This window comes from Panthera pardus, unplaced genomic scaffold (assembly GCF_024362965.1).
Source record: "Panthera pardus isolate Hobbes unplaced genomic scaffold, ASM2436296v1 HiC_scaffold_13, whole genome shotgun sequence".
Lineage (NCBI taxonomy): Eukaryota > Metazoa > Chordata > Mammalia > Carnivora > Felidae > Panthera > Panthera pardus.
The window spans coordinates 76,254,616-76,280,187 of NW_026526688.1; the positions used below are offsets into that span (position 1 = coordinate 76,254,616).

A 25,572-nucleotide genomic window follows, 5' to 3' on the forward strand; every position below is an offset into this window, starting at 1 on the left:
CTGTTCCAATTCCCAGAGGAGAACAAATCCATGTGTTGTTAGAATGAACTCATCTGCTTCTGTGTTCTGTTTTACATTATTGGTCACAGCTTTTGGCTTTAACAGAAATTCTTTAATAACTGTTTTTGAAGGACTCAGTTAAATGAATTTTTAAAAATTTGTTTCTATTTAAGGGGTTAAAAAAATTTTTTTTTAATGTTTGTTTATTTTTGAGAGAGAACCAGGCAAGTGGTGAAGGGGAAGAAAGAAAGGGAGACACAGAATCTGAAGCAGGCTCCAGGCTCTGAGTTGTCAGCACAGAACCTGACACAGGGCTGGAACTCACGAACCACAAGATCATGACCTGAGCCAAAGTCGGACATTCAACCGACTGAGCAACCTAGGCGCCCTTATTTAAAGAGTTTTTTGAAAAAAAAAAAAAATAAATAAAAAAGAAATAAAGAGTTTTTTGATCCCTGAGTCGGGCTCTGGGCTGACAGCTCACAGCCTGGAGCCGGTTTCAGATTCTGTGTCTCCCTCTGTCTCTACCCCTCCCCTGTTCACGCCTCTGTCTCTCCCTTTCAAAAATAAACAAACATTAAAAAAAAATTTTAAGAGTTTTTAGAGCCCCAAATCTCCTGCCTTCTTCAGCTTCATAGATCACTGCCATGTCTATTCTTACCCCAAAGTCCGAAGGGTCCCTGAACTGCAGGATACCAAGCACAAACCATAACCCTAACCCTGCCCGTAGCCCTAACCGCTCACCCCTAACCCTAACCCTAACTCTCTGGAGTCTTCTCTGAACTGCAAAATACAAAGCACATACCCTCACCCTTGTCTTATCCTAACCCTAATCTTAACTCTAGCCCTAGCCCTAATACTAACCCTAGATCTGAGAAAACAAAAAGAAGATGTGGTGTATATATATGGAATGGAATATTACTCGGCCATTAAAAAATGAAATCTTTCCATTTGCAATTAAATGGATACAGCTAAAGAGTATTCCACTAAGTGCAATAAGTCAGTCATAGAGAGGCAAATAGCATATGATTTCATTCATATGTAGAATTTAAGAAACAAAACAAACTATCAAAGAGGAAAAAAAACAAAGAGAGGCAAATTAAGAAACAGCCTCTTAACTATAGAGAACAAACTGATGGCTACCAGAAGGGAAGTGGGTGGAGAATGGGTGAAATAGGTGATAGAGATTAAGGACTGCACTTGTTCTGATGAGTAACTGGTGTTGTATGGAAGTGTGAATCACTATATTCTACGCCTCAAACTAACATAACACTGTATATTAACTAACTGGAATTTAAATAAAAACTTCAAAAATTATTTGTTTTTATTAGTAAAATAAAGGCCCTTTTAAGGCCTTTAATACATGGAATTACATTGATTAGGTTTTGCTGTTTTGTGTGCTTTTTGCTTCATTGTTATTTCCTCCACCATTGATTAAGTCTATTCTGCTTTAGATATTACTAAGATTTGGTGAAAAAGATAGAAATGTAATGCATGAGGTGCCTGGGTGGCTCAGTCACTTCGGCATCTATCTGACTTTAGCTCAGGTCATGATCTCATGGTTTGTGGGTTTGAGCCCTGCCTCAGGCTCTCTGCTGTCAGCGCAGAGCCCACTTTGAATCCTCTATCCCCCTTTCTCTGCTCCTTGCCTGCTGGTTCTCTCTCTCTCAAAAAAAAAGTAATGCATTTTACAAAGGGCAAAAGGAAGGGCTTAGCCAATGTAATCCTCTTGATCGAGAAATTACGAAGGTAAGAAATGAGTGACTATGGCAGCCTCCTTTAAAAGATATTTAAAAAAAATTATTAGTGTAGAAAAATCTTGTAGTGTCCTGTGAAAACATAAATAATTATGTTTATTAATAATATTTAAACCTAGCTTTTTAAAACTATCTGCCTCAGTATTTCAAATAAAAAATGGAGCTAACATTTTATTTTATTTTATTTTATTTTTTTAATTTTTTTTTAACGTTTATTTATTTTTGAGACAGAGAGAGACAGAGCATGAACGGTGGAGGGTCAGAGAGAGAGAGAGGGAGACACAGAATCTGAAACAGGCTCCAGGCTCTGAGCTGTCAGCACAGAGCCCGACGCGGGGCTCGAACTCACGGACCGTGAGATCATGACCTGAGCAAAAGTCGGCTGCTTAACCAACTGAGCCACCCAGGCGCCCCTGGAGCTAACATTTTAAAAGTAATACCTTTTTTAGATTTTAAAGCAGAATTTCAAACTGACCTTTCTTTCAGTTTATTTTTTTTAATGTTTATTTATTTATTTTGAGAGAGAGAGAGAGAATGAGTGAGTCCATGCGTGCATCCGGGAGGGACAGAGAGAAGGGGAGATTGAAATGCTAAGCATGCTCTACACTGTCAGCACAGAGCCAGACGAGGGACTCGATCCCAATAACTGTGAGATCATGACCTGAGCCGAAATCAAGAGTTGGACGCTTAATCAACTGGACCACCAAGGAGTCCCTGACCTAATTTCTTTCTTTTTGGAAGCGTCACTTAATTAATATTTTGATCAGTTTCAGATGCTCAAAATGTGTATTTGTTTATGTAATGAAAGACAGCACACTACCAGCCCCTGAGGCAGTGCTGTTTCAATCCCATAAAGAATGAAGAAACACAAAATCATGTTTCTCACCTTTATTTCCCTGCTGCCTCCTAGTAAACCCACTGATTTTTCATGTTTTTATTAATAGTAAGGTTTTATTTTTTACAAGAGAATATTATACTGGTTAATTAAGATGAATATGGTCTCATTGCAATGCTCAGGTTAAGACATCTTCCCAAATATTCATATGCATGCACACACCCCTCTGTAACATATTTTGTTGCTAGCCCATCTCCAAATAATCAGCTACTTCTGGAACTTTGGAGTTTTGGTGCTGATTTTTTTTTTTTTTTTAACGTTTATTTATTTTTGAGACAGAGAGAGACAGAGCATGAACGGGGGAGGGTCAGAGAGAGAGGGAGACACAGAATCTGAAATAGGCTCCAGGCTCTGAGCTGTCAGCACAGAGCCGGACGCGGAGCTCAAACTCACGGACCACGAGATCGTGACCTGAGCCGAAGTCAGACGCTTAACCGACTGAGCCACCCAGGCACCTTGGTGCTGATTTTGATTGCTACATCATCCAGAAATACCAGACACATGTGCTATGCAGTTAGGTCTTCAGGTTTCAATACTGAATAATTGAAAATGAGTTAGGAGTGATGTCAAAACAAAAGTCAAAAATACTGGTTTGTATTAATAGGACCTCCAGTAAATAATTAATCCCCCCCAAAAAAATTTTTTTGTTTACGTTTATTTATTTTTGAGGCAGAGGGAAACAGACCATGAACGGGGGAGGGTCAGAGAGAGAGGGAGACACAGAATCTGAAACAGGCTCCAGGCTCTGAACTGTCAGCACAGAGTCCGATGCGGGGCTCGAACGCACAGACTGCAAGATCATGACCTGAACTGAAGTCGGACGCCCAACTGAGCCACCCAGGCGCCCCTAATGCCCCCACTTTTACAGTGATAGATTTTTTTTAATTTTTTTTTAACGTTTATTTATTTTTGAGGCAGAGAAGACAGAGCGTGAACGGGGGAGGGGCAGAAAGAGAAGGAGACACAGAATCAGAAGCAGGCTCCAGGCTCTGAGCCATCAGCGCAGATCCCGACGCGGGGCTCGAACTCACAGAGCGCGAGATCCTGACCTGAGTTGAAGTCGGACGTTTAACCGACTGAGCCACCCAGGCACCCGTACAGTGATAGATTAATCAGGTTGTATATGGAATCTAATTCTACTTTTCCTCTTTCCATCCTTCCTATTCTGTCCTGTATCCTTTATAAAACCTAAAATTAAAATTATATATATAATAAATCTGAGGCTACTTTTAAAGTGCTCTAGGGGCACCTGGGTGGCTCAGTCAGTTAAGTGTCCCGACCAACTCAAGTCATGAATTCACAATTCGTAAGTTCGAGCTCCGCATCGGGCTCTGTGCTGACAGCTCAGAGCCTGGAGCCTGCTTCGGATTCTGTGTCTCCCTCTATCTCTGCCCCTCCCCTGCTCATGCTCTGCCTCTCTTGCTCTCAAAAATAAACATAAAACAAAATTTTTTTTAAAAAGGTACTCTTTTTACTTCCTTAATGTATGAACAAATTAAATAGAGAACTAAAAATTATAACCAGAAATGTTAGAATTAAGAGCTCTTCTCCATAACTCTGACATTGAGAGTGTTACCAGGTATGCCTCTGAGTTTACAGCAGCAAATGTGGGAGGTGATATCATTGCCACTTTGTACATCCCACTATTTTCTGTCCTTTTGTAATAATAAAACCAAGGGAAGACAAAAATAGACTATATGTTTTGTTGAGAATATTTCTTTTCATATTGGAATATTTTGTATTGGAATACTTGTATATATTTAGTATATATTTTAGTATATATTTAGTAAAAAACAAACACCATAAAGCAGATTTTTCCAGGTAGGTGATAAACTTGTATGTTATGAGAAACTTTTCCCCCTCTTTTGTCCTTGAGTATTCTTTCATCTTTGGATGGAGGGTTTTTTATTTGATGTTTGTTTCTTATTCATATAGGTGATAGGACTCCATACATGAACTGTGATGTAGGAAATATCTGCTTTGAATTTTTCCCTCTGTAGTATGATCAAGTGACTCCTTGGGTTTCTATCAAACCTCCCATGTTCTAATTTCTCTTGCCAGGTAGTGTTCCATGCCAGTTTCATGTCTGTCACAGAAGTTTATGCCAGGTTTTCCTTGAATGTCTCAGGAAGTGTCCAAAGGGATGTGTCAACCTTTTTAGGTAGAAGCTCTAATGCATGTAGTTTTGGAAACCAGGATGACAGGTTTTAAAGAGGATGTGGGTTTTCTATTCTTTTTTTTTTTTTTTAACGACTTTCTCTTTACATTCTTTAAAAGTCATTGTTAAATAGGGTCTAATTGGATGAGTCATTTGTTTTTAAAAGATTTGTTCTTTACATATCACCTAAAATATTTTATGGCATGGAATCCGAACATGTCAAGACTTTAAAAATTGCTATAATTTTAAAAATTTGTCATAATTATTTTTTTAATTTAAGGTTTAACATCATTCCAATACATGCATTGCCTTAGAAGAAGTTTATAGTCTAATAGAGGAAACAATACACCAGATTACTTCTAATACAAGGTAAAAAAGTATATGACTGTCCTAATATTAAGAAAAACAGAAACACACACAAGTGTAAGCTCTTCTCTTGTCGATAGGCTTCTGACTAAACTATGAGCATCTTTTTTTTATTATTTAATTTATTTTTAAAATTTACATCCAAGTTAGTTAGCATATAGTACAACAATGATTTCAGGAGTAGATTCCTTAATGCCCCTTACCCATTTAGCCCATCCCCCCTCCCACAACCCCTCAGTAACCCTCTGTTTGTTCTCCATATTTAAGAGTCTCTTATGTTTTGTCCCCCTCCCTGTTTTTTATTATTTTTGCTTTCCTTCCCTTATGTTCATCTGTTTTGTCTCTTAAAGTCCTCATATGAGTGAGGTCATATAATATTTGTCTTTCTCTGACTGACTAATTTCGCTTAGAATAATACCCTCTAGTTCCATCCACGTAGTTGCGAATGGTAAGATTTCATTCTTTTTGATCGCTAAGTGATACTGTATTGTGTATATATATATGTATATATATATATACATACACACACACACACACACACACACACACACCACATCTTCTTTATACACATCACATCTTCTTTATCCATTCATTCATCAATGGACATTTGGGCTCTTTGCATGCTTTGGCTATTGTTGATAGTGCTGCTATAAACATTGGGGTGCATGTGCCCCTTCGAAACAGCACACCTGTATCTCGTGGATAAATACCTAGTAGTGCAATTGCTGGGTCATAGGGTAGTTCTATTTTTAATTTTTTGAGGAATCTCCATACTGTTTTCCAGAGTGGCTGCACCAGCTTGCGTTCCTACCAGCAGTAGGAGATCCTCTTTCTCCACATCCTCGTCAACATCTGTTGTTGCCTGAGTTGTTAATGTTAGCCATTCCGACAGGTGTGAGGTGGTATCTTATTGTGGTTTTGATTTGTATTTCCCTGATGGTGAGTGATGTTGAGCATTTTTTCATGTGTCAGTTGGCCATCTGGATGTCTTCTCTGGAGAAGTGTCTATTCATGTCTTTTGCCCATTTCTTCACTGATTATTTGTTTTTTGGGTGTTGAGTTTGATAAGTTCTTTATAGATTTTGGATACTAACCCTTTATCTGATATGTCGTTTGCAAATATCTTCTCCCATTCTGTCGGTTGCCTTTTAGTTTTGCTTATGGTTTCCTTCGCTGTGCAGAAGCTTTTTATTTTGGTGAGGTCCCAATAGTTCATTTTTGCTTTTGTTTCCCTTGCCTCTGGAGACGTGTTGAGTAAGAAGTTGCTGCGGCCAAGCTCAAAGAGGTTTTTGCCTGCTTTCTCCTTGAGGATTTTGATGGCTTCCTGCCTTACATTTAGGTGTTTCATCCATTTTGAGTTTATTTTTGTGTATGGTGTAAGAAAGTGGTCCAGGTTCATTTTTCTGCATGTTGCTGTCCACTTTTCCCAGCATCACTTGCTGAAGAGACTATCTTTATTCCATTGGATTGGATATTCTTTCCTGCTTTGTCAAAGATTAGTTGGCCATACGTTTGTGGGTCCACTTCTGGGTTCTCTGTTCTGTTCCATTGATCTGAGTGCCTGTTCTTGTGCCAGTACCATACTGTCTTGATGATTACAGCTTTGTAATACAGCTTGAAGTCCATAAACTATGAGCATCTTATAGACAGGGTTGTCCTAGTTGATCTTGTTTCTTTGGTATCTTAGTTTCTTTGGTACTTAGCATAATACTTGGAATAGCATAACCATTAAATTTCTTGATTGAAAATTAAGATTAACTCTTAACAGTTAAGTGAATGTTTGTGTTTTGGTCAAAAATACAGAAATAACCAACTAATAAAACAAAACATGATCAGTCTCTGGATGTTGTGGATGTTTCAAACTGAAACTGCCTTACACTTGTCTAATATTTTCTTATTCCCCTCACTTTTTCCTGGCATGTAATGGGCACCCCTTTGGAACAGTACTATCGTATTTTTGCCTTTTACTAACAAATAACTTTTCATCATAAAATTTAATCTTCCTATATTGCTATATATCCAGAAAAGAGAGAATTAGATTTTAGCCATTTTTGTCATTCTAGGTTTTCTGTTAAACTCTTTCTACAGATCATTTTAGGTAGACTGTGGAGGAAAGATATAACCCTAGAAAAAATATATTTTGGTTATTAATTCCTTGGTTCATTCAGTAGGTGTTTATTGAACACAGTTATACTTTAGACCATTAGTTTTCAACTTTTCTGCATTCACATTTGACAAGGTTAAAGATTTTGTTATGACATTACAGTAATTACCACCTTTCTTGGGTGTTGAGTAGACATTGTATCCTATATCTCTTCTCAAAATAAGTTGTACTTGTTCTACATCATATACAATAACCCACTTAGATATATCCTGTCTGATTAACATCACTATATGTTATTGTATATTATACATAGTTTTAAATTTAGCACACCAGTGAAGAGTTTGTGCTGCTTATTATTTGGGAATTAGCAGGGGCTTAACTAATAGAGACAGTTCTAAAGATAGAGTACAATGAAAAACTGTGAATAGGCAGAATTACCCCTGAAACTGCATTAATTGATACTTATTGCCAAATTAGGTGCCATGTTGGAGTCTAATGTACCATTCCTTAATAAGGTAAATCTGGCCAGTTTTCTGTCTACTATTAGAAGAGTACTACCCTTTGTTGAGCACCAGATGCTCATCAAGGTGACATTTGGCATGAAAAATACCTGTTTGTTTATTTATTTATTTTTTAACATTTATTTATTGCCGAGAGACAGAGCATGAACAGGGGAGGGGCAGAGAGAGAGGGAGACACAGAATCAGAAGCAGGCTCCAGGCTCTGAGCTGTCAGCAGAGAGCCCAATGTGGGACTTGAACCCATGAACCATGAGATCATGACCTGAGCTGAAGTCGGACACTCAGCTGACTGAGCCATCCAGGTACCCCAATATTTATTTTTGAGAGAGAATGAGAACAGGGGAGGGGCAGAGAAAGAGGGAGAGAGGATCTGAAGAGGGCTCTGTGCTGACAACAGAGAGCTGATATGGGGCTCCAACTCATGAACTGTGAGATCATGACTTGAGCCAAAGTTGGATGCTTAACTGACTTAGCCACCCATGTGCCCCCCAAAATAGCTATTTTTAAATATTAGACCCAGACAGTCTTAGCAAGGTGAACATCAACAAGATATAACTGGGAATAGAGATCAACAGAACTAAACCAGCAGCAAAATTATTTGGTGGGGGATTTGCTTATTAAGTAAATTGTAGGTGGAGTCACCTCTACTATTTAAATTATATTTGTTTCTCTCTAGGGGTAGGATTGAGTTCACTGTAGTAGTGAGCATTTACTGTAATTCCACTGAGTTGTATAAAATATGTATAAAAATATGTATAAAATATGTATAAAAATGAGTAAAAACCAGTCTCTTTCTTTGAGAAGTTTGCAGTCTAAATAGGAAGTCAAGACATGCATGTACTGGGGGGAAAAATCAACAACAGAGAAAACAACTTAAGGAATTGGGAAGGACAGGGCAACATGTTCTAATTTTAAATGTACTGTTGTTATTAATAGTAGAGTTGAAGGCTTTTTCCAGGATCTGTGAAATTTTTCATGGGATTTTTATTTTTTTTTAAATTTTTTAATTTTTTTTAATGTTTATTTATTTTTGAGACAGAGAGAGACAGAGCATGAACAGGGGAGGGTCAGAGAGAGGGAGACACAGAATCTGAAACAGGCTCCAGGCTCTGAGCTGTCAGAACAGAGCCTGACGCGGGGCTCGAACTCACGGACCGTGAGATCATGACCTGAGCCTAAGTCGGCCGCTTAACCGACTGACCCACCCAGGTGCCCCCATGGGATTTTTTTTTTAATAGGGCTAAAGAAATATGAAATTCTTCAGAGCTACTGATCACTACATCCATTTTGTGAAAAGCATCATGGGAAGGGTGATGGAAAGGAAGAGAAATCTGTGTTCTCAGTAGGGATAATACAGTGCTCACAAAAGCTTGTCCGTTTGTTTTATTCTCTTGACTTTGTTATTGCTTAGTCTTGGTAGGAGATTAGGTATATGAGAAGTATGCATTGTGAAACTCAGAAAGGTTGTAAGTAGTGAATATTAATTGCAACTGAAATGCAAATGGTCAATTATTTGAGTTTATAAGGTACAATTATGATAAGTATAGGGCAACTCAACTGGTGTTGGCAGGATAGTTCCAAAAATTTCAGCCTTATATAATTATGAACTATACACATTTGTGTATTGGAAAATAGGGTAGGAAATGTAACTAACATTTTGAGACTTTATATATAATGTTTTTTATTATTTTTTTTAATTTTTGAGAGAAGGAGAGACAAAGTGCGAGCTGGGAGGGGCAGAGAGAGAGGGAGACAGAATCCAAAGCAGGCTCCAGGCTCTGAGCTCTCAGCATAGAGCCTGATGCAGGTCCTGAACTCACAGACTGCAAGATCATGACCTGAGCTGAAGTCGGACGCCCAACCAACCAAACCACCCAGATGCCCCATTGAGACTTTTATATGTGCTAAGTGCTGTACTGTATATTTTATGTAGTTTTTTTCATTCAATATTAGTAACAAGTAAAAAGATTGACATTAGTATTCTTACATTACAGAGGAAACAATTCCAGCAAATAAATAAATTAGAAATAGGAAAGCAGGTCTCTGGCTGGTTTCAGATTCTGTATTCTTCCTACTACAATCATGATGCCCCAGTAGGTACATCATATATCCTATTTGCTTTTTCTCTACAGGTCATCCTCCATATTCTCTATACTCACAGATATGACTGTTAATAGAACTCATTTTACAAATGTATAATGGGTAGAATGTGTTAATGAAAACTCATTTAAATATGTATGGGCTTTCTTTGTCCTGAAACTGTGTAGATAAAGGCAGCACATTTGTTTTGCTTGTCTTTGAAAAATATTAAGTAGAAAAATACCCAGTGTAACTTGATGTTGTATTACAGATCTTAATTATTATAATTGAGCTGTCAATGGTGATAAGAAAGTGAAATCAGAACTCTTACAACTTTTTCCCTAAAGCTTTCAGAATATTAATAGAAATATTTTGTAGTTTTGTTACAATTTTTAGCTTTAGCAAAAGCCATTCTGGTTGGATTTGAATTATTTTTTTCTCACTAATCTTTATTCTCTGCTTCTTCAGAAGGGATTCACCCCCTTAGTATATACCCAAATTTCGAACTATGGAGGTTCATCAGAATTTTAGAAAGAATAGGTAATTTGTTTTCATTAGTTTTAAGTAATACATTTATTCTTTTTCATTTCCTACAGTTTGTCAGATATGGCTCTACATATTATGATGATGATCTTAATTTAGACATTATTAAAATGGCATTATAGCCTTATATTTGTCTCTGTAGCACAATATCATTTACTAATTCATACTTTCATCTCCCATTACATAATAATACCTTATTCTAGCAGGTAGTATAGGCTATTAAAAGTTTGACAGATACCCAAGATGAAAACACAAGTAAGGTAAAACCTCGGATTGCAAGTAACTTGTTCTGCGAGTGATCTGCAAGACGAGCAAACATTTCTAATCAATTTTAAGTTGATAAATGAGTGATGTCTTGCAATACAAGTAGTATGTGACACTGAATGTCACATGATCACAAGTGAGCCAGTGGTTCTTGAAATTCACTTTGATATACAAGTGCTTTGGATTGCAAGCATGTTTCCAGAACAAATTATGCTCACAAACCAAGGTTTTACTGTTTTTGTTATTATATAACATTATTGCTTTCTGTTTTGAGAAGCAAATCAAGGTTGATCCAAGGCTTTTTTTGTTTATAAAAGTATATGTAAGGTTTTTTGATTTTGGGTGTTTTGTCTTGTTTTGTTTTTTTGAAATGCAGTAAGTCAAAGACTTGTTTATTGGAGTCCTAAAATAAGTATCATTTTTTTAAGTGCAGGTAATCCTTGATTTATAAACAGCTGACTTTAAAAGGTTTTTTTTTTTTCATAGAATGACTGGCTTCGTATGTTCTTTCGTAGAAAGACTCGTTTTGTTTTTCCACCTAGTAGAGCCATAGTACCACTTTTCTCAAACTGTTATTGGTGCTAGAAATTTCTTTTACTTTTTTCTTCTTTCCTTCTCATTGCCTTTGTTTCATTCTTTTATATGTAGCCCCCAATTTTATCCCACTACTGCTACCACCAACTTGGCAACCAGTAATGACAAAGTCATCTTCTTTCCCATCCATATAAATCCTATCACTCTGTTTTGTTGTCACTAACTTAGTGGTTCTTAAGTGAGGGCAGTTCCCCCCTCACTCCTGCCTTCCCAGAGGATAGGTGGCAATGTCTGGAGATATTTTGGGTTGTCACAGCTGGCAGTGGGTGGGAAGAAGTATCCTTTTGGTATCTAGTAGGTAGTGGCTGGGGATGCTGCTAATCATCCTATAATAAATAGGACAAGCCCTCGTCTTTAACAAATGCCAGTAGTGCCAATGACAAGAACTTGCATTAGCTCTCTTCAAGCATCAGCTCTGTGTTTTCTTCAACTCTCCTAGAACTAAATTTAGACACCCCTATCCCAAGGTCTCGTAATACCTTGTGAAACATTTTTTCACGTTCTTTTTTTTTTTTTAACTTTTATTTATAGATCTTGTCAATGTGACTGCATACCTCTTGAGGGCAGAGGTTGTATATTCATATTGGTGCCCCAATTTGTGGTATAATGCCAGGTACGTAGTGAGAGCTCCATAGATGAATAATTGCCTGCATAAATAAGACACCCCGGACTTCTCTGTTACCTTTACAGCACTTCCAAAAACTTCCACTTGCTCACCTCTCTCTCTTATCTTTTCTTTCCGACCTCCACTCATTATGTATCTCATCAAATATTAGTGTACCAAGCCTATCGCCAATATATGTAGTTCCTAAAAATGTGGATCTGCCCACAGTTTTCAAACCGAATATTGACAGTCCAGGGTTTATTCATAAATGCTTTTATTAAAGACAGGCAAATACCATGGTTTGAACATACAGACCAGCTACAGTTAACAATGCTTGTTCTAAGGAGATATCCCAGATAAATTCTTACTTGCTTTTGAGATACGTTGCCGTCCTATCCTTTCCCCATAGATTCTTAGTGTTTAATCTGGCTGGTGATGCCTGGCACTAATACTTCCCTCTCTAGCATCTTCTCACTTTGGCATGGCATTTGAGTTCCAGTCCTTTCTTATGTCTTACCATGACTTCCTTGTATGCTGTGCTCAACTGTCCCCTCATACATAGTCTTTTGTACATACTGCCTGATGCTCCCTATACAGACCCTTTCTTCCCACACATTCTTCTGTCTCAGTCAATACACATGTGACATTTTTGAAGCTTTTCCTTAGACTCCAAGATCGAGTGATATATGCCTTCTTTGCATCCATAGCACGTTGTGCCTACCCTTGCATAGTGTTAATAGAAAGGCAGTTGCAATATTTGTCTTTCTCACTGAGAGGAGTCTATGCTTTCAAGGCATTCCTAGTGCTGTGTGTGTGTGTGTGTGTGTGTGTGTGTGTGTGTGTGTGTGTGTGTAAAATATTACATACTACATATGTAATAAGCATTGGTTGTGTGAGAATGAATGAGCCAGAATACCTCTTCCAACCTGCAAAAATCACACCAGTCTGATTAAACCTTTCTGCTAGGAAATGGAAATGAATCCAAATGTTGAGAGCCTTTGGAGAAGATGGTATAAAGAGATAAATTTTATGTTCACTGGCAGGTTTATCAGCTTAATCAGAGGGCTACACCTCTAGGTCACACTAGCTTTACCCTTTGTCAAGCTAATGACCTTACCGACTGGTACTTTAATCATGTACCATGGCTTTAATTGAGGGTTTTTACAGTGTATTTTCAAAATATATTCAGTTGCCCCTGCACAGAGAAGGAACTCCAAAACCAGATGTGGTGGCGATGATGGGCACTTGGAGGCATTCTGATTTGTGTACCAAACTAGCCACATTCAGAAACTTCATTTACTGGTTTGTGAAAAGTTTTTCCTTGCCAAAGAGAAGGGCAGGGGAAATTATTTAAAACTTGGAAACAAGCTGTTGCTTTGAAAGTTGTAATAATATTTTTTAGAATATTTCAGAATGATAAATAAAACATGATCCAAAATAAAAAGAGAGGTTGGATTTTCTTAGGTGAGATTAAGAATGACTATCATGATTTGCTTTGTTGTTGCTGTTTTTGACAGTATCAAAACTAGTAACCTCTGTTTTCTCCTGCATCTGCAAAATCTGGATGAGATTCCATTGTGAAATTTTTTGAATTAGCTTTATGCTTGAGGGTACTTGCCTATATAGTGAACTTTGAAAAGCATCTAGGTACCTTTGCCTATCCACTCAAGCAAGAACTATAGACTTGACTGTAATCGGATGGTACTATTCACAGCTGATTCTGTCACTAGCAGCTGTGTGACTGCAGACAGGATACCTAACCTCTAAGCCTTATTTTGTTCGTTTGTAAAAAAGATCAATGTGTTTGGGCACATGTAATGATAGCAGTTTTCATTATCATCTTCATTGCTGAAATCTTATCATTAGAAATTAATTTCATTAGGTTAAGAATCTCCTTTTTTAATTTTTTTAATGTTTATTTATTTTTGAGAGAGAGATAGTGTAAGTGGGGGAGGGGCAGAGAGAGAGCGAGCGAGAGACACAGAATCTAAAGCAGGCATCAGGCTTTGTGCTAATAGCACAGAACCTGAGACAGGGCCCAAACTCACAAACCATGAGATCATGACCTGAGCCAAAGTCGGACACTGAGCCACCGACTGAGCCACCTAGGCACCCCAAGGTTAAGAATCTCTTAAGATGCAATTTTCTTTCTTAAAAGCACCTTAACACTAATTAAGGCTATGTGCAAATGCAGTAGTAGACAGTTACCTTACAACACAGCCTAAGGGCTTATTGTAAAAGAGTGGGAAGAAAGGATAGAAAGGGACTCTGAATGGCTGGATACTCCCCCAAAGTCCCAGAGGAAGATAAATCATCAGGAATTAGACCTGACACTACTTTGTCTTGACCTCAGCTTTTGGTTCTTCTCTCAGAATCTGAAAGCCATTTACTTCCCCTAACCCTTCATTTCCCTCCTGGTGGGTCTTTGACTGTTACATGTCAGGAGTGGTTTTATCTGCCCTCCGGAAAACAAAGGTACCTGATGATAGGGGCCGCAGCACTTGAAGAGCAGAAGGCAGAAGTTCTGGGTCAACTCTGTCAAGGGCCAGCACATAGACTCATACATTTAGAATGGAGGGAAGATGCCATTTGGCAGTCCTTTGTTTTGCCATGGAGTGGCATAGGCTCAGGCTCTCTTGCAATAACAGAAACCAGAGGGGAGCAAAGTAATCACAAAGAAAAAAATAATTGAAAAATATAAAAACTATGTGATATCACACCCCAACATGGAAACCTGTCAAGGGTCGTATGTGTTGTCAGATGTTTTGTGATGTCCCTTAAGATAACTAAAAAACATCAGTAATTATAATCGCAGCAATAACAATAGTGTATTATTGAACACACACTTCATTCCAGGGCCAGTGTAAGATGCTTTAGTGGATTTTCCCTCTTATTCTCCACAACAACCTCATGAGGGAGTTAAGTTATTCCTGATTTTATACATGAAAAAACACGAAGAGAAGCTAAGTAATTTGCACACAGCTACACCACCTAACAAGTAGAGGCACCAGGAGTACGTATGAACAATGGGACTTTGGAACCAGCTGTCTCAACCACTGGGCTCTACTGCTTCCTCCCCTGATCATTGATTCTATGGCCATGTCTACTGTCCCATAGTGGCCATCCTTCCTGGAGGTTCCCAGCTAAGACATGAACCTGAGCTTATGCTGAGGAATAACTCCCATGAGGTTTTCTGTTAAGACTACTGAGTGGTACCTTCACTGTAGCCTTTGCTCTACATAAAGGTGGAGAAAAAGAGACATCTTTTGCATCCATAGCTACACTTGAGATACAGAAATTGTATGCACTACACAGCCAGGAAGTTACACCAGCATCTCCCAAAACTGCTTCCCACGGAGATGTATTTGACCACAGGCCTCCTTTATTTTCCCTACCACAAAACCTGTTAACCTAGAAAGGAGAACTTTACAGTTTGGAAAATGCTGTTTTAGACATTAAGATACTGATTGGTTAGTTGGCTAGCTGCCTGGCTGGCTGGCTGGTTTATGGAATTAGCCTAAGCATGATGCTTATAAATCTTGAGAATTATAGAACCTTGGCTGACCTCAGTCAAAATTATTTTGTGCCAAGGTTTCTGCCACCCCCATAAGCCCCCCAACTTTTTATCGAAGTGTAACATACATACACGAAAGGTACAGCTCAATTAATTATCACATCTACTCAGCCCCCAGAAGACCCCACATGTGCGTTTTCTAGGGCTGCCATAATAAGTGCCACAAACTGGGTGACTTAAAACAACAGAAATTTATTGTTTCGCGATTCCGGAGGTTAGAAGTCTAAAAGCAAGATGTCATCAGGGCCACGCTCCCTCTGAAATCCATAGGGGAATCCTTCCTTGCCTCTTGGTATCTTCTGGTGGTCTGTGGGCAATCTTTGGCTTTCTTGGCTTGCGGCTGCATCATTGCAGGCCTCTGCCTCATTGTCACATGGTGCCTTTCCTGTGTGTCTCTGTCTTCACATGGTTTCCTTCTAAGGATAGCAGTCATATTGGATTAGGGGACCATTCTAGTCCTGTATGACCTCATCTTAACTAATTACATCTGTAAGGAACCTATTTCCAAAAAAAGGTTATTTTCTGAGGTTAGATTTCAACGTGTCCTTTTTGGGAGGGGGACAGTTTGACCCAGACACCCCCATGTTCCACTCCAATCAGTACACCTTCCTCCTTCACAAAGGTAACAGCAAACTGGTAAATAATAACAACATTATACCAAATCAGTGGTAATGAGCAAGGAGATAATGATGTAGACACTCCACATGCTCTGCCTGGACATACACATGGAATTTTGACTTTCTTGGCCCTGCCTCGAGGTACTGATTTTGATTCTATTAATTACTTTATACAGTCTCTCCACTTTTGCATCCAGAAGTTTCTCCTACAACCCTCAGTCAACCTATTTGCATTTTAGTACTGTTAATCTCTTCTATGTTATACTAATTTTTTTTCAAGTAGTTGTTTACACAAGCCTTCAAGAACTGGTTTTAAAAATGAGCATTGCTTACCCAACTAACGTGGATGGATCTAGAGGGTATAATGCTAAGTGAAATAAGTCAGTCAGAGAAAGACAAATTCCATATGATTTCACTCATATGTGGACTTAAACAAAACCAAGAAAAGAAGAGAAAACAAAAAACCGATTCTTAAACACAGAGAACAAACTGGTAGTTGCCAGAAGGGAGGTGGGTCAGAGGATGGGTGAAACAGTGAAGGGGATTAAGAGTACACTTACCATGATGAGCACTGAATAATGTGCAGAATTGTTGAAGTATTATGTTGTTCACCTGAAACTACTATAGCATTATGTTAATTATACTTGAATTTTTTTTAAATCTAATTAACACAATAAATCAGTATTGCTGAAAACATTTTTTATGTTTAACTTTTTCAACGTTTTTTAAAATTTATTTTTGAGAGACAGAGCACAAGTGGGTGAGGGGCAGAGAGAGAGGGAGACAGAGAATCTGAAGCAGGATCCGGGCTTTGAGCTGTCAGCACAGAGCCCGATGCAGGGCTTGAACCCAAGAACCATGAGATCATGACCTAAGCTGAAGTTGATGCTCAACCAACTGAGCCACCGAGGCGCCCTGAAAACACTTATGTTTTTATATTATTGTCCTACTTTCATAAGCCTTGGAGATCTCCTCTTGCTTAATTTGGGGGGGAGTGGGGGTCTGGCAGAATAGTATATTCTTAAAGTGTCCCTCCCATATAATGAACTGATACGTTATTGTAGCTTCCTGAAGTATTATCTTATCTACTTAAGAAACAGCAAGAGATGGGGCACCTGGGTGGCTCAGTTGGTTAAGCCTCCGACTTCAGCTCAGGTCACGATCTCACGGTCCGTGAGTTGGAGCCCCGCATCGGGCTCTGGGCTGATGGCTTAGAGCCTGGAACCTGCTTCCGATTCTGTGTCTCCCTCTCTCTCTGCCCCTCCCCCGTTCATGCTCTGTCTCTCTCTGTCTCAAAAATAAATAAACGTTAAAAAAAAAAAAATTAAAAAAGAAACAGCAAGAGGATTTATACAGATTACCATCAGCATAAATTTAGTAATCAAAAATAAGCCTAAATGTTAAGAGCATTCAGAAACAAAGTGAAGAATTTTATAAACAAGAAGGCTTTTTTTTCCTAAATCCTATCATTAATTTTTTAGGTTTGTATATTTTTTCTAAATTATTCCAACTGGGATTAGTCCAACTGGTTTGAATAAAGATGAGAAAAAAAACAGTCTTACAAACTAGTGGTATAAACCTTTGCAACTAGATGGTTTTGACTAGTGAATGAACAAAGGCTCATAAGCATTTCTGTGACTTGGCAAAGTCACATAGTCAGAGATACCAAGGACCAACCAGACACTGAGGAAAACTCAAAGCAACAGAAGACTTATTTTTAGGTGGTGATGTTTTAAATCTAATCTTAGGAAGAAATGCTGTTAATCCTTGGGTCAAATTACTATAAAAATGATATATTTTGATCTGAGATAAGAAGATAGGAATTCACTGTCAAACACCAAAATGGATAAAGGAGGGTCAGAATTCTTTTGAGTACCATGTAATTGCTGCCTGACTTCAAGCACTGTCCACAATTTCACTGGAAGATGCACTGTGTAGGTAGCTATGAAAGCAATTTTAAGGCAGATTTTTATTTACACTGCAGATATACTTCACCAGCCTTCTCATTTCCCATAAAACATTTTATGGCAAAGGCAATTTAAAATTTTTTTTTAATTTATGTTTTGTAAAGAGGATAAACCAGAAACTAATATGTCAAACTTGCTGCTTGATGCCATATTGAGTCCCAGAAATGACCTGGCATTATGAATGATTCTTCTTCAAAAGGATTAATGAATACATAATGTTTTTTTCTCTTTCTTTTTCTAGCCAAGGACCCTTGTCATCCATTAGAGCGGTAATCAAGAGATGTAAGTTTGGTTTTTCCTGCTCTGTATTTTCCTCTGTGATATTTTAAATGATGGTCTAGATTTCCAGCAAGTTATTGTATTTGATAAATCTTACAAAGAATCCAAAAAAGTAGCTTTTCACTTCTTCTGAGGAGTAATAAACCATTTCAGACAAGCAGCTAGTTTTTCAGCTTTCTTTTCAACTTTCATTTATTGATAAGCCAGTTCCTCAGAATAATATTTTTTCTCTTACTATAACTAAACTTTTTAAAAATCTGGATAATCTATTCAATTTTTATGATCTAATATAAATTTTATGTAACCATTTTCCATAGGTAGAGACACCTGATGGATGCAAAAAAATATATCAAACCCTGTCCTTTTTGATTCATTTGCTTCCATAGTGTTTTTATCATTTATTTATTTTGAGAGAGAGAGAGAGAGAGAGAGAGAGAGAGGGCGCGCCAAGGAGGGGCAGAGAGAGAGAGAGAGAGAGAGAGAGAGAGAGAGAGAGAGAGAGAATCCCAAGCAGGCTCCATGCTGTCAGCATAGAGCCAGATGTGGGCTCGATCCCACAAATCATGAAATTATGACCTGAGCCAAAATCAAGAGTCAGGCGCTTAACCAACTGAGCCACCCAGGCACCTCTCCACAGTGTTTTTAAGTAACGATATAAATGCCTGTGGAGATTGGCTCACTTCCACATACAAGATAGAAGTGCCATAATAGAATTCTCTCCAAAATGGTACATTCGTACTTTCATCCTTACCTCTTGGTTAAAGCTTTACCAACCCTGTTGGTTAAAACTTGCTCTTGGTGTAAAATTTTAATAAGCTTTTTAACATAGGTCTCTGCAAATTTCCCTTTTCAAATAGAACATGGACTACCTATTACAAACAGAGATAAGGAAGGGATTTTTTTTTTTAACCAGCAAAAATGAATTTGTTCAAGAATAGCAGAGAATTGTAATCCAGGACCCGCAAACTATAGCAAAACCATAGGCAAGTCTTCAGAACAAAGGACAGGAACATTCTTTTATAGAGAAAAGGTGGAGAGATGGGAAGGCTGTTATAAACAAAAAGCCCATGGGAGTAAGCTAAGGAGTAAAAAATACAGTGGCTTCTTACTGGCTGAGTTATGGCTGGGCTTTTGCTAGGGAGAAGGAAAACCCTCCTTCTTCCTGATGGGATAATAAAATAGTATCTGCTGAGGCCCATCTCTTCCTGTTGGATTTGCAGTTGACAAGTGGTAGAACTTGTTTCAATTCTATTCTTAATGAAGTTGCCCATAAGAAAGGGATTTTTAGATGTTCTTTGCATTGTTTGAGCTGAGGTCACCACCTGAGGAGAATGTATCATAGTTTTAGAAACATAATTTGTAATATTTAGTATAAATTTAGAATATCCACAGGTTCTAAAGAGCATACATTTGAACCATTGCTGTGCAGATTTTGTAAGGTGGCAATACAGAAAGATATTCCACATTTCTCACATTTTATTTTTGTTGGTGGTGAATTATAAAGATGTGGGAATGCCAGTGTATTTTGGAGGGACTTCAGATATGAAAATTAAAAATTCATGCCTTAGAACACTTTGAAGTGGTGGGTATGTGGAGAAGACAGGGCACAGAGAGAATTTAAAAAGAAAATTAGGGTCTGGAATTTAGGCAAGAATATTTTGCTGGAGATATAATTTGGGGTAATCAAGGCAAAACCCAGCAGTAGCTAAACACTTCAAGAAAAACGTACAGGCTAGAGATGACAAAGGACAGAATCTTGGGAAGTGACATCTGAGGCCAAGTTCTGCCTTTAAGGAGCCATAGGGCAAAAGATGAATGACCCAAAAAAACCTCTGCCCTGCTAATAAGGAGGAGAGACTGAGTCCTGTCTACTAGCTTCTTACCTTTCCTCTCTCTTGGGTTTTAGGACTTCTGTGTTGGGGATTGTAATTTGTACCTGACTCCCCATAGATCCTCCATGATGGATCTTGCTTACCTTAAGGCCCCTGTGCCATACAAAGCATAAGGAGAGGGCAGTTACGGTGGAGTGGGCAAAAACCAGGGATGGCTGTGTGTTTAAAGGTCAAGGGAGAGGAGGTTTTTTAAAGAATAAGTGAACCACAGATAACTCTTCATGCTGCAGCAATGACAAGCCAAAGGTAGCTGAGAATAGGTCATTGTATGTGGCCCTTAGGTGGTCAGTGGTGACCTCTGAGAGAGCAGTTTCAATAGAACATTGAAGTTGGAAGCCACACTTCAATTTAAATAATGAATGGAATATGTGGAAGTTGGGACAGCAGGGCAAGGCTGCTCTTCCATGGCATTTGGTGGTAAACACAAGAAGGAAGGGCTGAGGAGTGTCAAGCAGAGAGGAGATTTGAACATAGACTGTTCAGGATAAGGAAGCTTGGAGACGTTTGCAGGCAATGGTGAAGGAATCAGTGGAGAGATCAGACTGGAGCATAAAAAGAGGAAATTGGTGAAATAGGGCCATAGCGAAGAGGACAGAGGAGATGAAACAAAGGGAGAACTCTGCCTTTGAGGTATCTTTAAAAAAAGACAAAACTAAGTTGTGTTTCAATTTTTATATATCAGTTACTTAGCGTACACTGAAGAAGTAGTTGCTGGTAGTGTTTATTCCTGGATGTTTAGGCAAGGACACCAGATAACCTCATGTGTTGCTGTGTAAATACAAAATGAAAAATAATTATGTCATTCCCTTTTTCACTTTTTGCCCATTCTGTAAGAAAAAGTTGCAAACAATTTTTGTCTTCCCCAACCCAGTGAAATGTTTGTTTTACTCTCCCATACTTAGTCATCTTTCTCTGGCAAGGAGAAAGACTTCATCACATTTTTAAAGCAATATTCCTTCGCTGGTTGTATTTTAAATTCTTCCATAATGATACTCCTTCCAATCAAGCCTTGAGGTCCATTTTGCATTCATCCTCACGAACCCTAAATACTGTGGGTAAAAATCTTGAAAGTATTATAGTTGGATATATCTGGAATTTCATACTTTTCCTTTCATTAACTTTTTGAGAGAAAATTGTATTCTGAAGTTTAGATTCAGCTAATATTCATTGCATACTGTAAGTTGGGAAATGTTCACATAAATTGTAAAGCAGTGCTCTGCATGGTAGATGTTTAACCCCATTTTACAGATGGAGGGTCACTGAGTTAGAAAAGGTTAAATGGCTTCACAAGGTAGACCTGAGATGTGAACCCAGACTTCTGACTACAAGGCCATTGAGCTTTCAACTCCACAGATGTTCTTGTTACCATGTCAGACATGTCTAACTCATACCCAGTCTCAAACAAGTGTAGTTACTTATTTTCTTTTATTGTGATTTTCATTGGCAAGGTGGTACTATAGCAAGGATGCTTGTAATATAATAATCCTTCTATGTGTTTATTTCTTCTGGTCATCATTTAGTCAATAATTTTGAGTTATTTAGAATTAGGATCAACATCCAGCTCTCCTAGCTCCAAAAGGAGTTAAACTGCTTCAAGGAACAAACACTCCCAGCCCTTCCCATTAATAGGCTGTGTGACCTGGGATAATTCATTTAACCTCTCTGTGTCACAGCCTCCTCATCTGTAAGATTGGAGTAGGATGATCACTGAGGTTCTTTCTTGGCTTATGATCCTGTTGGAATTTAGGAGGATTCTTTATTAGTGCTAATATTGCAAATCCAGATCTCAGGCTTTTTTTTTTTTTTCAACGTTTTTTATTTATTTTTGGGACAGAGAGAGACAGAGCATGAACGGGGGAGGGTCAGAGAGAGAGGGAGACACAGAATCGGAAACAGGCTCCAGGCTCCGAGCCATCAGCCCAGAGCCTGACGCGGGGCTCGAACTCACGGACCGCGAGATCGTGACCTGGCTGAAGTCGGACGCTTAACCGACTGCGCCACCCAGGCGCCCCGATCTCAGGCTTTTATAAACAGTTGAGTAGGAATTTGTTTTGTACTTAGAATTTAACTATATGAACTAGAAAAGCTTGAAAATAATTCTTGTGTCATTGTAAAATGATACGATAACTTTAACTGTGGTCTTAATCCGAAATGCAATTTGTGGAAGGGACTAAATGGAAAGTGTTCCTCTATATGGGCATTGGTGGCAAATTGCATTTTCCTGGCAGCAACTACACCAAATCAGTGTAATCTGGGAAGGTGAGAATGAGGGGAAGTGGATAGTTAAGAAATTAGCAGGAAGAGTGTGACACACTGTATGAAAATCTAAAGTGTTTGTACCTACTAAATTTGTTCAACACTGACAAAAAGTATCAGTCATCCTATAAGGATCAAGAGAGATTTCATAGATGAGTAAATGTGAGGGAAAAAAAATTTAAAGCAGGAGACAGGAAAGCAGTGATTCTCAAAGGATGTGGAGGAGATCTGCAAGTAAGGTTGAGAGACTTTCTCTTGCTCATCCTGCTACCTCCAGAATGGGAGGACCGCTCTGCTAACAGTGGTCACTAACCACCGCTGGTGTGAAGGGGGAGAATCAAGTGAAAAACCACTGGTTTGAGAGAATGTCAATAGACTCCCGGATTGCCTTTTAAGTACTGCGTTCATACTTTAAAATTAATCCCTATTGAAGTAGCAGAATGACTTTGCAAAATAGTTTTTAGACTTTATTTTTTGCATTGTTGTTAAAAACTGTAGGTAGATTTGTTTTTACTGGGGTTGTGTGGGTGGATGTCCCGGTAGGGACAGATATATCTTTGCCACAGCAGATTTCTTTACTCTCTGAAACTGGTACATCAAGTTTTCTTTTCCATCTAAGTGTGCAGAGTTGGGGAAAAACAGTGGAATGGCAGAACAGTCCTGTTCCTGAATTCCTTTTAAAGCATAGGCAACTGGTTCACTCTTTTTTTCCTCCCTTTCCTCTTCTATAACCCCTTCTTTTTTTCCCTTAGCACTCATGAATAGTGCACAGCAAAAATGCCCCGTGGAAGAGGTATGTTTGTGACAATAACATAATGTCTTTTGATAGTGTTGTGTCCGCTGATTCTGGCTGTCGTGATGGTGGTGATGTGATTGTAGCCCGCTTGGTGAACCTCTGACTTAATGAACCCATTCTTACGAATCAGATGCACCACTCAGAGCTTGAGCCTCTCTGTCCTCTTGTATTCCAGTAGACAAAATGCATCTCAGCTTGGTCTAGCTCTTGATAAAAATGTAACAGTCATATCAGTTAATGGTATGAATCTAGGACTCCTGAGACACTTTGCCAGCCCAGCAGAGGGTCAGCTGCCACAGCCTCAACTCCAGCCTCGGTTTCCTTCCCACCTCTATCCCCACCCCCTGCTGCCTGGCTTTGGCAGCCTGCTTGTTCAGGGAAAATCAGAAGTTAATAGGAAGAAAGAAAGGATTCATACCCTCAACCTTTTCAAATCAGAACAACTGAAAATGTAGAGTACTGGAGAGATATGAAGGCAACTGATAGAAATAGTTTAGATCTGAAACAAATTCCCCTTTGTACACGTATCTTTGCAGTATAGCGTTTAAAGATTTTCTTAAAGGAATCATTAGAATGTGCTTCTTGAAAATAGGAATAATGTTCCGTTACACATATGTGTGATATGTGACACCATTTTCCAGATCTTATGATTAAGACTTGACTTAGTTTTAAAATAAAATTTGCAGAAAGTGTCAGCCATCTAGCTTTTTGAGTTTGAAGCTTGAAGGAAAAGTCTGTGCTGCATGTATATAATATGTACTATAAACATGTTTATAAAAGTGTTTTGAACAGTTTTTACATTATTATTCTCTTTAAATTTAAGTAGTAGAACAATTTAAACGTTATAAAATTCTGGAAAAATTAGAAAATAGATGAAAATTTGACCCCTTTCACTTTCTTTGCAATAGAGTTGTAAATAAACATGACAAAAGTATAGTCATATGGATTAAAATAAAAATTTTTTCTGCCCATTGTAATTCATGTCATCATCCTAAAGCTCTTACCAGGCAGTTTGTGTTTAATAGCTATCTTCCTTTCTCTTTCATTCTTCAGATTATTTTCAGAACCATGGAATGTGCTTTCAGGAATTTTTGAAATCTGTATTTTCTTATGTAATTCAAATATATAACCATAATTTTATGCCATATAAAAAGATAATTTTGATTTGCTTTTCTACTTATGGATGTTAAAATTCGTACATCTTCATTGATTTCAAGTATAAGTTAATTTTTTCCAATAATGTATCCTATAAAAATGTAAACCTTTATTAAATGTACTGATTTTGTACTATACCAGTTTTTTTTTTTCTTCTATAGCTTCTCGGACTTCTTTTCAGAGCGAGCTTCATCGAGATAGGAGGTATGGTTATAACAGAGGTCATATATTCTGCTAATGAAATCAAAGTGTGCTGTCAGCAAGTTAAATATTTCTCTTTCATAAGCAATGTATAACATAAGCAATGTTCTACCTCATCGGTATATTTCCTAATTTAATCTATAAGTTTGAATGATGGAAATTTTGCTGGGAGAAGAAGCGATACAAACCTCAAAATGTTCTTTTGGCAATAATTATTTACTGAAGTTAATTTTTTAAATGTTTATAAAGCAACTGGTATATGTAAAACATTGTTGTAACTGCTTCAAAGAAATGCTTTGTACCTCCCAGCTACTTAGTAAATGTTGCATAAGTAAATGGATGACAAGATAGAAAATTGAATGGAAGAATAAGGAAAGAGAAAGAGTCAGGCTGGATAGATAGCTGAATGGATAAATGGCTGGATGGCTGGTTGGAGCGAAGGCAAGAGGAAGGAGGAAGTCACTGAGTAGATAAAAGGAAGGACCAGTAGGCAGACAAACAGATGGTAGAATGGATGGAAGCATGGACAGGTGGATAAATAGATGGGTGGAATTTTATAAAACAGGGACCCTGCTTTCACATTTCTTACAGACTATAGTATACAGTAATGAAGAATGAGGATTTTAGAGTCAGACATAACCAAGTTCAAATTTTGACTTCACTGCCTTCTCACTGTGTGACCCTGGGCAAGCTGCTCAACCTTTTCTAGCTTCTGTATTCCTATCTTTAAAGTGTTGCTAATCAGGGGCATCTGGCTGACTCAGTCAGTAGAGCATGCAACTCTTGATCTCAAGGTTATAAGTTTGAGCCCCATGTTGGATGTAGAGGTTACTTAAAAATAAAGTTTTTTTTTTTAAATGCTGCTAATCATACCTATCTCAAGGCTGTCATAAGGATTATTACATGTGTAGTGCTTAACATTTATTAACTAGTAACTCCTATTATTCAAA

General features: G+C 38.1%; 1 protein-coding gene across 3 annotated transcripts in view; it reads left to right on the plus strand.

Moving 5' to 3' along the window:
• Positions 1–25,572, plus strand: part of SH3D19 (SH3 domain containing 19) — a 186,539-nt gene that overhangs the window by 111,984 nt on the left and 48,983 nt on the right. For 2 of the 3 annotated variants that reach the window (XM_053901194.1, XM_053901195.1), the window contains exons 3-4: positions 18,285–18,325; positions 24,583–24,625. In XM_053901194.1, coding sequence (XP_053757169.1) covers positions 18,285–18,325; positions 24,583–24,625 — 84 coding nt within the window. Of the gene's footprint in view, positions 1–18,284; positions 18,326–23,222; positions 23,264–24,582; positions 24,626–25,572 lie in introns of all 3 variants that reach the window. The other variant, XM_053901196.1, reaches the window with a different exon arrangement.